Source organism: Alligator sinensis, unplaced genomic scaffold (genome assembly GCF_000455745.1).
Source record: "Alligator sinensis unplaced genomic scaffold, ASM45574v1 scaffold1581_1, whole genome shotgun sequence".
Lineage (NCBI taxonomy): Eukaryota > Metazoa > Chordata > Crocodylia > Alligatoridae > Alligator > Alligator sinensis.
This window is the reverse complement of record NW_005842641.1, coordinates 841,560-854,135: the sequence shown is the minus strand read 5'-3', so window position 1 is coordinate 854,135 and position 12,576 is coordinate 841,560. Positions and strand designations below refer to the sequence as shown.

At 42.9% G+C, this 12,576-nt stretch overlaps 2 protein-coding genes across 5 annotated transcripts in view; one reads left to right on the top strand and one right to left on the bottom strand.

Moving 5' to 3' along the window:
* The window catches only part of LOC102378399 (stAR-related lipid transfer protein 9), a gene marked incomplete at its 5' end in the record, with an annotated part of 93,272 nt that extends 90,327 nt beyond the window's left edge, over positions 1-2,945 (top strand). The window contains 1 exon segment of the mRNA XM_025215373.1: positions 129-2,945. Within this exon segment, the coding sequence (XP_025071158.1) occupies positions 129-230 (102 nt within the window).
* A 1,438-nt stretch (positions 2,946-4,383) lies between these two features.
* Positions 4,384-12,576, bottom strand: part of CDAN1 (codanin 1) — a 61,487-nt gene continuing 53,294 nt past the window's right edge. For all 4 annotated transcript variants that reach the window (XM_025215350.1, XM_025215348.1, XM_025215349.1 and 1 more), the window contains 5 exons: positions 11,777-11,884; positions 11,350-11,413; positions 8,672-8,874; positions 8,182-8,289; positions 4,384-6,238 (listed from right to left, as the gene is read on the bottom strand). In XM_025215350.1, coding sequence (XP_025071135.1) covers positions 6,113-6,238; positions 8,182-8,289; positions 8,672-8,874; positions 11,350-11,413; positions 11,777-11,884 — 609 coding nt within the window. In that variant the 3' untranslated portion in view covers positions 4,384-6,112. The remainder of the gene's footprint in view (positions 6,239-8,181; positions 8,290-8,671; positions 8,875-11,349; positions 11,414-11,776; positions 11,885-12,576) is intronic.

Genomic DNA, 12,576 nt, shown 5'->3' with positions numbered 1-12,576 from the left:
CTATTGCCTCATGTTGTATCTGCTCTATATTTCTATACCATTGACATTTTTGGACGTGCAGGTTGGATAAGGTTTCTTGGCTCAAAAGCACCAACTAAACCATCCCCATCTCTTTTTCATTTCTATAGGTGGACCTTGGTGCCCCAGCGATCCCTGCAAGGCTCCTGAGTTCCATTGCTAAGAGACAACCTTTGGTGATTGCTAGGCTGGCACACTTTCTTGCTAGTTAATGTTTGGCATGAAACCAGACAGCATGATAGTTGAGGAGGACAGCTAAGTGCCAGGGCAGCAATGTAATTATCTTTATTCTCCTAGTGGACAAAGTAAACTACTGGCTTAGAAAAAACACAGACATGCACCAATTTGGATCTGGGGTTGAAAAGCCAGTGGCTAGCTAGGATTGTATAAAAAATATCAGGGATACAACCACAGAAACAAAAAGGGGGGGGGCACGGCATCTATTTCAGACAACCGAGCTGATGCCCTTGGAGAAAATGTCTGCAACTGCCCTTACTATTCAGTAGTTGTGGGCAGAGGGAGGGGGGCAAGGAAAGGAGAACAACTGCTGGCTGTAGAAATTCAGCCAGCCCAGAAGACTTCCTCCTACTAGCAACTAAGTCTGCCGAGATGTGCTGGAGAGCAAAAAGGCAGGTTAACAGCAATTTTAAAGTGCAATCTTTCTTCTCCACTGCCTGGATTCCCTTACAAAGACAAGGTGGCAATAATGCATAAAAACCGAAACAAATGTGTATATCATGGGGGCTGGAGATGTTTTACAAGCCCTTAAAAAGCAGCGGAATCGTCGTAGTACTCTTTAGTATCGGACAAGAATGGTAATTATTAGTGCAGAATTCATAGTCAACCCTAGATAAGTCACCTTTATCCAGCTGGATGAGGGGGAAAATTGTTAATAGCTCATAGTCACACTCCACCCAGGATGGATACCCGACCTGCAGATCTAACCCAGTACAGCATATGCCAGATCATCACTATGAAGCAACAGTGGAGAACACCACACACCTCAGGACACACAATTTACTAGTGCAATGCAGAAAGGGTGCTTTCAAGTGGAGAAACCAAACTTATAGCTCTTAAGCATGAATATTTTTCTTTATTGGGCTTAGATCTGACTATTTAGCTTGTTTCTAGAATTAAAATCCTGCAAACCTGAAGTTTAAGCATTTTCCTGATGGCCATTTCATCAACACCCTTTTCCTTACCTGCTCTTAGTGGCTGTGATCAGATTATCAAGTCTGGCACTTCCCTATTTGTGCACAGTATTAGCAGCTATTTCAGTCCAGCCAGTGTAGAGCTCTCCCATTCATAGTTACCTTACAGCATTTCAAAACAACCAGCTAAAGCCTGGGAGAGAATTCACAACCAAGTTTTCTATATGAAGATCCTGCTATAAATTGTGCATGATACATCCATTGACAAGCTCTAGCTTAATTAATAGTCTAAAAGGGTAAGTGTATGCGTGACAGATTTATGAATTGTTTGGCTCAAGTTCCTCAGCACTGCCACAGGAGAGAGCTATTTTAATATACAGCTTAGTAATCAAAGCAGATGCCACAAAGATAAATCACCTTATTACTTAATAAGGGAAAGGCTAACCATTGTTCATGGTAATGCTGCACTTCAAGTGTGACAAATGGGTTTATCAAGCATCCAACTTTAGTATGTTAAATAACGAAGGCTGGTTAGTTTCTACAGTCAAATTATAATTGAGAAACTACTAGTGATTTTTTTTTCCTTCAGCAAATTTACCAACATCTAGTCTACCCTCAGTAATACCTATGTAACCACACTGACTTGACAGAGGTTGCACATGCATAACTGAGTAGCTTTTGGCTGTAAAGCTCTAAAACATGCCCCCAGTCAGTAGTACTGACCACTTTGTGAGGAAGGGTTTGGGAGAAGCAAGTAAAACTTCCAGGCCAAATCTGTTCAGTTTTGGCAGGCACAAGTGTTTCCCAATGCCTGCCAAACAGACCACCGTGGTCTGGTTTTTACCGAATACAGCTCATCTCCCAGAGCCCTTGTAGAAGATAGAAAATGAATTGCAGAAATAAATTTTCGGCAACTGAATAAACAGCTGCATACCCCAGAAATGCAGTGTTTAAAAGAAGAACTCATTTCCTTCCTCCTGTCAAAAAGGGGCTGAGTATGGGGGTAGAGGAAATCCTATAAAGTGAACAAAGCAAAAGTCCTCTTTCAGCATCTAAGTTGTCCCCACACCCTTTGATTCAGACTCCACAACTGTTACAAAAACATTGCATTTGGGATGGTGCCAATAAGCTATTTCATTGCAGCTAGACAGACTTTAGGAGAAGGTACAGTAGATCTCCATGCAGCCCACAGAAGATTAGCTAAGTGTTTACCTGAAGGTTATTTTCTTTTCTCTTTATTTTGGACATGGCACTAATGAAAAAGTATTTTTGTAGGAACAACATCTAGGACGACTCAACAGTAACAGTGCCTACTGAAGGACGATGTCTTATTGTACAGTGCATCAGATGTTTATTTTTATAAAATTGTTTTTCTATGTTTACAGATTAAGTTATTTCTATATATGCTTGTTTTGAAGTGTTTTTATAACCTGTTGAAACCAATTTTTATTTTTACCGTATTGAATTAATGTAAGCTTTTTTTAAATACAAATCTTCAATTGATACTAAAATCCGTATTTGTAACAAAAGTTTTCTTTTGCAAATATAACATTTTATGGTACCTGTTAATGTATGGGATTGGTTCGTTTGGAAGAAGGAAACAAAGCTAGCTGATATTTTTGTTATTAAGACTTGCAGAACAACTTCTTGTCAATTTTACAAATGAGCAGTAGATCTGAATGACCGTTAAATCAAACCAATTGTACTGTATCACCTATTATTGCATCTCTGGTCTTAACCAAGATTGCTATTTTCATATCCACAATAAATGGTATTTTCTACACAAAAAAGCTTCAGGCTATATTTATTACTTTCACTCAACATACTCATATATATATTGATTCATCAACCTACATTTACTCAGGCAAATATTTTCTCCCCTTCACAAAATGTTTTATTTATAACTATTAAGTGACTACTTAAACTGAATTAGGAAACTAGTAAAAAAAAAAGGCAAAGTCACTTAATAAGATTTTTAGATCTCCCAAACACATCAATCATTTCCCATATTGTATAAGTCATGTGAGTTCTCATTCAGTATGAAAAATGTATTGCACACGCAATATTTGCTGCAAACTAGCTACTAAATTATTCAACCTGCTTTAGTTTTAGCTTGGGACAGCTTATTCATTGCCTTCCCAAGCAGAGTACAGTTCCATCTCAGCTAGCTTTGATTTATAAAAGGACAGGAACAAAGCAACTGAATCTTGATCAGATATCTTGCCATGTCTGTCTGGGGGCCAAACTCAGTTATTCTCGGTGTGGCATTCAGCTAGAAAGTATACAGCTTCCACATTTTTTGGATGGCTGCAGTTTCTGTCTTGTGGATGGGGAAGTCTGTGCTAGAGAAGGTTCCTGACTGCAGATTTTGGAAGGTGGTCAAATTGGGATTTGACAGGAGTGAGAACTACTAAACCTAAAGGGTTCACTACTGGCCTGCTGTGAACCCTTTCCCTGTTGCCACTCCACTGCAGCTCTTTATAAAGGGGAGAGAGATCAGAAGGTCTGAGCACTTGAAGGGCTGGGTCTCCCCTCGGGTGGAGGTGTCTTGATTATTTTAGGTGACATTTACAGTTGAAGAGGCTGCAACAAGACTCCTTCCCTGCTCAGTGAGGGTTCATGGGATAGAAGCAACTTGTGGCAGAGCTCCCCTTCTGCACTGTCCCAAGGGGACCTCATTTGTAGATTGTACCGTCTCCATCTCCAGCTCTCACTGAAGAGTTCTGGGTCTACAGGGAGTAAAAGTAACATGAACAAAAGCACTCACCTCTATCCGCAAGGACAGTCCCGAGTTAGTATTACACTTGAAATGCTTGGAACAGAGACCTGAAGCTTCATTACTGTAACAAAAGCAGATCCCCTACAGCAGTGGGGACCAGTCTTTCTGGCAGGCATGCCACAAATATATTCCACACTCTTCAAGTGCCCCATTTCCCTTTCACTTACCTGATCTGCCACAGCTTTCTGCTCCCTGTCCTGTGCTCCCTACCTGATCTACTGCTTTGCTTTTCTGTCCGCTCTGCAACCTGCTGAGTGCCACTAATAGCACCCATGCCCTACAACACTTTCCTGGGTAATACACATCCTATGAGGACTCATGGTTTTTGTTTCTGTATTTTTTTAAATTGGCAAACAGTAAGAGTGAGTGAGCGCACATTCTCTAATCTAAACATTCACAGGTTAGACACAAAACAACTTTATTTCAATACTTGTTTATTATGGCAAGTTGACAGGCTCATTAAGATATCAACAGTGAAACGGTCCTTTAATACTAAACTCCAAGGAGCGAGTGTGTAGCAGCATGGAGCACTAGTTATTTCAGTTCATATTGCTGCAGCCTCGTTGTACACACAATACAGTATTACTGGGCAACAACCTTTACATGATGCAGACCATTAAAAAACCCAAATCCACACACATTATAACAACACAGATACCTGGTATCTGCAGTCTCCTTCAACCCAGTACTCAGTAACCTGAGTAGATCACAAAATTACCTGGAACAGTTGAAACAAGATTGGCATGATCCTCTCTAGATTGTCTGGCTGTGTGCACTAGGTTTTAACTGCAGCCAGTCTAACCTAACGTTTGTTTTTTTTAAAAGGAGAAACTAACTCCTTGATATTGCCTTTTTTATCCCATAAAAGCAAGGGAAATCAATCTAAAATGGCCCTGGGATTCACTTTGGCTAGCTGCATTTTTTGTTAAAACAAGTGTTTGCTTTGTAATTAAATCACGTTTATTGACAAAAAAGGGACACTATCTACAAGTTAGGCACAGTAAAAAACACTTCATTATATGGAAAGGTGAATCCTATGCAACCTCTCTGATAAGCGACTTCTCTATATTGATTAAAAAGGGCCAAACAGTCCTCAGCACATAGAACACTATATTTAGGAAGAGAATGGAAATTGGACATGCTGCTTATTGATAATTTCCTTGTCAATGTGGATCTCTGAAGGCAGACAGTGCCCACCATTATGCCATGAAAACAACTGCTTCCTGTGAACCACCCAGGGTCTGGGATTTTTGTGACACTTTCAGCCTAGTGCTGCTCCAGTTGACACTCATCCCACTGGACCAGGTGTGTGTGGGTGTGTATACTCCAAAATCAAGGCAAATGGAGTTATGAAAACAGTGAACAGCAGCTAAATAGCATTTAAAATTTGTTACTATAAAAACGATGCTTTTTAAAATACTGTCATCTCTCCCCAGTAAAAAAATAAGCAGATAATTTCCCCCTCAGTTCTATAAAAACCATGAAATAGAAGTTCTGCTTCTCTTAAGTGAGACATGCATGTCCTTTAAAAGTACTTCCCAATCCAATGCTCTGGTGCATTTTTAAGGTGATTTCATTTTTAAAATATAATCTTAAAAACTTAAAAAAACAAACCTTCAAGCTTGAGCACTTGGGGAAAAATAAATATAGTCTCATCTCCTTGAAATGAGATTTCATCTGGGCTCCCATGGCAGCAGTCTTTTCTAACAGAGTCAGTGAGAAATCACGCTGTTTGGAGCGTTAAATTAAGAGAATGGCACCTTGGGAAGCCAACAGGAATCTATCACTTGAGCCATGAAGTGGGTTTTGTTCATACAAACTGATGCCCAGCTCTGCTCAGCCTCTTGCTGTATGAGAGTGAAAGGTGTTTTCATTGAGTCAAGATCATCTGCTCTGAATCTCATTAAGGTGCTTAAGAGTTTACAACTCAGAGACCAATTTCTGGGAAACATTTTCATCTGCTTATGTAAATCCCTCAAAATAGTTTGAAGAATGTGCATTCCTGTCACACCTGGAAAGGCAAAGGTTGGTGCAGCTTTTGCACAAACTACACTTCAACGCAGTGGACTGCCAGCAAGAGGCTCACTGAATGCATTTAGCAATACTATATAGTTCCACAGCTTGAGTCCATCAGTTCCTTAATTTGTAGCAAGATGACCTGGCACTAGCTTTGTGCTGTCACAGTGCCTAGAGATTGTCTCACCAATTCACAAGGATTAGTCCTGGGTTCTTCTATATGAAGCTCAGATTCAAACACTCTGGACAGAGTTTCCAGCTCTTTTAAGAAGTCCTGAAACACAATACAAACCAAAGACCACCTTAAAAAGCATTAACAAAGGGACACTGAACAACAAACATTTCACAGATTTACACTGAGTCAAAGACTTGCATTGGGGAAGTTAACTTAATATAAACTAGAGCTGTGAAAGCAAAGGTGAAAGGAGGCATGGATGGACTTTAGTCACTTTCAAGCATATAAAACGGAGCAGACAGATGAGGCACATTGCCGCGGCACGATAAGTAAGCCTAAACTGCATAAGACCCTGAAAACAGGGATAATTCTGAAGCACTTCACAGTGACATTTCACCCTGGAGACGGTTGTATTTCTACACACTACTGAAGTGCTAAAAATGAAAAATGTTTCAAGAACAGGTAGAATTTGAAGCACTTTACATGTACATTTGCTCAGACCCAGAGACTGCAGCTGCCGTAGTGATAAGGGAAAGATTTTCATATTGAAACTTCCTTTTGATATTCACTCCCATCTTAAACTGACTTGTCACCTGATACCTGCACCTAAAGATTACCATATTTTCTTTTATACAGCAGACTTCCATTTATAAAACTTTTTTTTTTTTTTTTGGAAAGGCAGCAGCAAAGGGAAAAAAAAAAACAACCAAAAAACCCCCTTCCTGTAGTAGCTGAACGGCAGCAGCAGCTAGGGAGATGAGTCTACTCCCTGCCCTTTGTGCCAGATGGGGCCACAGACCACCCCCATGCACTGGGTCTGGCTGCAGACTGACTCTGTGTGCCAGCACAATCCTACATGTGGGACTATATCATCCAACTGGGAGTCTCTACATTGATCAGGGAATGTATTGGTTGGGAAGTGGTGGTGGCATTAATTGCCATGGCTCCCAAAACCACAACAATTAACACTGCCATGCTCCCCTACTGCCAAATTTCATGACTCATGGAGTCCCATGGGCTAAATTGAGCCTACATGCCCTTTGAATACCACTGGCAGAACCTGCTCTTACTATATGAGGAAATATGATGTGCACTCCAATTTCCACCAGCTGGTTTTGGAGAGAAAGGTGCCGGTTCTATGCAAGAAAATATAGTACTGCCTGATTATCAAAGACGCAGGGAGCCTGTGCTTGCCACAAATCAGTGGCGTTTGCAGGTGTACAGCCTACTACTCCAACTACAGCTACAACCACAACCACCACCACCACCAGCCTCTGGCCAGCAGATTAGATTCTCTTGAGAGTTCTGGTCACAATGAAAGGGTTAGAAAAATAGCTAGATATCTGGACAGCTGAGAATTTCCTGGCATGGAGGAATTCTCAGCTGGAAGAGAACCAAACACCTTACTATTCACAGTTGTTAGGGGCTGGAAGGGACCTCACAAGATCACCAGGTCCAGCCCTATGCACTTGGGCAGGAAAGACTACTGGGGTCATCTGACCCAAGAAAGGTGGGTGTCAAGATGCTTTTTGAAGATCGCCAGGGTAGGTGACTATACCACCTCTGGGGGGAGTTTGTTCCAGACCCTCTGCACTTGAATTGTAAGAAGTTTTTCCTTATGTCCAATCTGAAGTGATCTTCAATCAGTTTGTGCCCATTGTTTCTCGTTTCTCCCTAGGGTGCCTTGGTGAACAGGTGCTCCCCCAGGCCCTGATGTACTATTATTCTAGATCCCTCCACACGTCAGCCTGTCAGAGCATAACCAGACTGAGTTATGCTCCAGTTATCCCATTCTGACTTATGATTCCTTCAGTAACATGCCAGCTGGGAAGGTGGAGATATTTTACAGGGCTGAAGTTGTAGCAGCTATGGATCAGGAACAGTGATAAGTCCCCTTCTGCCCAACCTCCTCCTGTCCTAAGCAGAAATTCTGTATGGATAAGAATCCAGACCTGGATCTTTGAAGAGCTAAGAAAAAATATATAAAACAAGGCTCTCAAACCAAAGTATAGATTCATATTTGCATCTAAGCAGATACTTACTGAGGGCCAGGCAAATTCCTGGAGACTTTGCAAGTAGCGCTCTATCTCTGCATTTCCCATCAGATTGTACTCAACCAGGCCATGAAGCATGAACAGGAACAAGTCCCACTGTAACCAGAAATAAAAAAAGTCAAGTTCCCTAGCAAGTGCCTTGTTTGCAGCCCTAACCATGGGCCCATGCACATTTAGCCTTTTAATCTCTTAGGCTAATTGGCTATTCTGTGGTTTGCTCTGGCACTAGGCTGAATAACCTCTGTGACACATCCGTCTTCCCTAGACATGAACATCCTCTTGATGATGACCTTGATGATGACACATGCCGCTCTTTCCTTTTGTCCCTGAAGAAACAAAATGCCAGTTTAACAGCAAGAGTCAAATCTTGCTGGCCTTATTCACAAAGGTAGTCAGTCAGTCGCATTTAAGTCAGAACACCTGCACAAGTATGGCAAGCAAGACTGGGCAGCTGGTTCTGAAGCACTCAAAGCCTCACCTCTCGCTGCTTAGCTTCTGCAACATAGCCAATGTTCTTCTTGCTGAAGATCAGCTGCACTGGAACAAGCATCCCAAAATCTTCCTTCCAGACAGAGAGCAGCGATGTGAGGAGGTTGCAGATGGGATGATTCTTTGATCGCTGTCTTTCAGGGTATTTCTGGGTCTGAAGCTCAAGTCCTTGGATCGGAATGCGGTCTGAAACTAGAATGAGAGAGAGAACTATTTGCTGCAGTTTTGGGTGGAGGCTTTATCAAGATGACGGTAAACTTAACAGGTGCAGTATGCAAGCTGACAGTCTGGTTTAGTAACAGCAATGCAAAAGACAAGGTAAGAACGGAGATGCAGAAACATCATGAAGCGCCACTGGCAACCAAGTGGGTCTCAGTGGTTACGTTCAAAATTCTGGGCTTCAAACCTGAACTAGAAGACACTCAGAGATAGGAGAAAAAAAGGAGACAGTCTACTTTAGACCAGACACCTAACATTGCTCAGCAGGCTCATTGTCCCCCAAGTTTGGGATAAAAGAGACTAAGGGTGGAATTAGGCAGCCCAGAGCAAAAACAAATAGATCGCCATACTTTTTGTCATGCCACAAATGCCCAGATTTGTGGCTGCAACAGAAGGTAGTAATAATTTGTGCTGCCATCTTGCAGCAAATGTCTATTTGCTTCGTGGTAGGAAAACATGGGCAGCCTGAAGCTGCTCACATTCTCCAGCCTATCTGGGCAGGGGCTCAAGGGGCCTAAGGCTGTGCAGGATCGGGCCCCTCAAGCCCTGTGAGAGCCTGCCCAGCATTCCCTGCTTACCAAGGCATGCCCCTGGGATATCTGGAGTGTGTTCAGGTAAGCAGGGAAATGCTGACTTTCCCCACTTATTTAAACATGCCCCACAGATCCCAGGGGCACGTCTGGTTAAGTGGGGAAAGCCAGACAGGCTCTCATAGGGCTTGAGGGGCCAGATCCTGAACAAGAATTTCTGAGGAGTGCAGGACCAGGCCCCTCAAGCCCCTACACATCACCCATTGTTCTGCCCGCTGATGCTGGGGGACAAGCAGTGACATGTTTCGTCCAATAAAGTCGATCAGCTATGTCAGGATATATCTCAGCACAGATGATCTGCTTCATTGGGCAATGTTTTTTTTCTCACCTAAATGCTGTGAGCTAGGAAAATCTTTAACAGAATAGAATGCATCTGTCCCTCCTACAGAATGGGACCTTTGAAAAGAAATAAATTACTAATGCAGAGATTAAAGTAACTAGCAAGTTAGTAGTTCACAGGTGTATGTCACATTGCAGCACTCACTTTATAATCTAAATTTTTCTTCTACAACAACATCCTATTTTAATTGATATTGGATTTTTAACATAGCTAAACATGCGCCCATACCAAATACACACAGCTTCTCTGTAATCTCACAGAAAGACAAAACTGCAACTTGGCATAAACTTTGCAATATATTGGTTCAGGCTGCATTCTGAAAGGGAAAGACACTTGGAAGCTATGGCACTATTCTTAAAGCCTCCAGACAGAGGTTAGGGGCACTTACACACATACATGCAGTCTGCTCCGACGCACCACAAATCCAGCACGTTGGAGCACGGTCGATTAACTGAGTCTGCGGAACACGTGAATTGATGTGCCTGGCACTGTGTCATGTACATTTGTATAAACACCGAAATGTGCGTCAGTGCTGGGAAAAAGGCAGCAGTGCGCTTTTGAACTAAAACACCTTGTGATATAATTTAGTTCATAAGCACATTGACACCATTGTCTCAGCGCTGACGTGCATTTTGCCATTTATACAAATGTGCCCAGCACTGCATAACATACATGTGTACAAATGCTCTATGACAGGGGTTTTCAACCTTAATAAGTGTACCTCTGGCAGCCAGACGAGGAGTGGGAAGTGGATGGTGCACGACTGGATGCAGAGTGGCGGCAGCACAGGGTGGTCGGTGGCAGCGGCCGCCGCATCTGAGGCCCCACTCTGCATCTGGCCAGCCGGGTGGCATCTGTGCAGCTCGCAGAGGGGCACTGCTGCCCTCACCCTGCCCCAGGGAGGCGGAGGCATGGGGTGGTGGGTGGCAGCACTCTGTCCCTGCCCACCCATGTGTACCCCGTAGGGCCTTCCCACGTACCCCCAGGTGACAACCCCTGCCCTATGAAACTGTCAGAGATGGTTAGAAGGGGTGAGGGAGCTCCAACTAGGTCCATTAACTAAAAAGCATCTGAAGCTCATGAGGTGTAGTGAGACACTCCATACTAACAGTTCACAGGAAGGGAAATCATACTTTGCAATTAACCACTGTAACAGTCCCTATTAGCATTGTACTCTGAACCTGCAGACATGAAAACAGCTACTGACGGTCTTGCAAGAGAGCCATGAAAGTAACCAAGATGTTATATTGATCAGTTTCTGCTATCCACAGACAAGGTTCCCTGAAAGTTCACTGCCCAAGACAAAAGAGCGATTGCACAAGAGTGCGCATACACTTAGAGTGAACAAAGCAGGTCAAACTGGAATTGAAGGAAGGCCATCTCAGAAGCATGCTGCTTGTGGGTGAATTTAAGAGACCTGTGAAAAGTCTTTGCAGATCTACTGGGGCTTTGTTACAAGAGGCTCAAAGTTCTGAAGTGAAAGCAGGAAGGTCCTAAGGGGCATCGCAACAGTCTTACCTAAAAGAGAAGCCAACTCTATGGTACACTTAGCCAGCTGCTGTTCCGAGGTAGGACACATGAACTGAAAGCACAAAATGGATATGTCACCATCTGGAAATCTTCTCATAACCAGCAACCCCCAGCTACTAAGAAAAAATTTTCATTAAAAATAATTACAGAAGTGCAAACAGATGACAGCAGAAACCCCAGAGCTGCTGACTTGGGGCCACAAAAATGCACGCTTGGGAAGAGATTCTCTATGGAAAGGATTAACCTTGCATTCCCACAGGTCACAAAGATACCCTGGGTCAGAAAATGAAACTTGTCTTTGTTGCATCTGACCTCAGAAGAATGGTACCCAACATATCCCGCAAAAGCTACACCAGGCTCATTACATTAAGTAGGTACAAAGCTGGCTCAGAAAGTGATGCATTTTTACTTTTACCTTTCTGCACTGAAGTGTTTGACTCAGCTTCTCCAACAAGCACTCCAGATGGGCATAACGAATTGCTTCATCTCCATCCCTTGGTCCCACAGCAACACAGAGAACATCCTAGGGTAAAAGGACAACAGTGACTCATCCAACACGGGATACTTCTCACTTCAACAGTGAGATCAAAGACTGCAGAAAAACTGATTTACAAACATTTCTTAAGTCTCACAAAAACAATCATGAAGTTAGACACCTCTTCATTTACAGGCAGAGGAATGGAAGCAGATATATTAAGGTCAAATTTTTCAAACCCGAGTGCCACTTACATCTTTACCTAAGTACATAAAAAGTTTAGCAACATCAGAAAGAGCTGCAAGTGAAAACTGGGTGATATGGCAAAAGGCTCCCAGCACCCTTGCAAATCATCACTCAAATTAAAAAAGTTTAGGCCTAAGTAATTTGCCAAAGGTTACAGAGGGCACTTTTCCACATGCTCCAACACGTTGATTAGAACATGTCAGAACAGATTTGATTAGGTAAAGTGTTCTAATCAGAACAGTCCAACGTGCTGCAGCGTCTCGTGTATTCAGTGTCCCATGTTTCAAAATGGTGACGGGGGCGCTTTACCTAAAGCTCATCAAACAAGCTTTATTTAAAGTGCCCTGTAACAGGGGGCCTCCTCAGGGCCGACCTCTGTGGCCCGCCCACCTGTTCTTGGCCCAACCGCCCGCTTTCTCGCCTGCCATGCCTTGATATTAATTGATTCACTGATTGATGTCAATTAAGCAGGAGGCTGCCCATTTTAGTGCCCC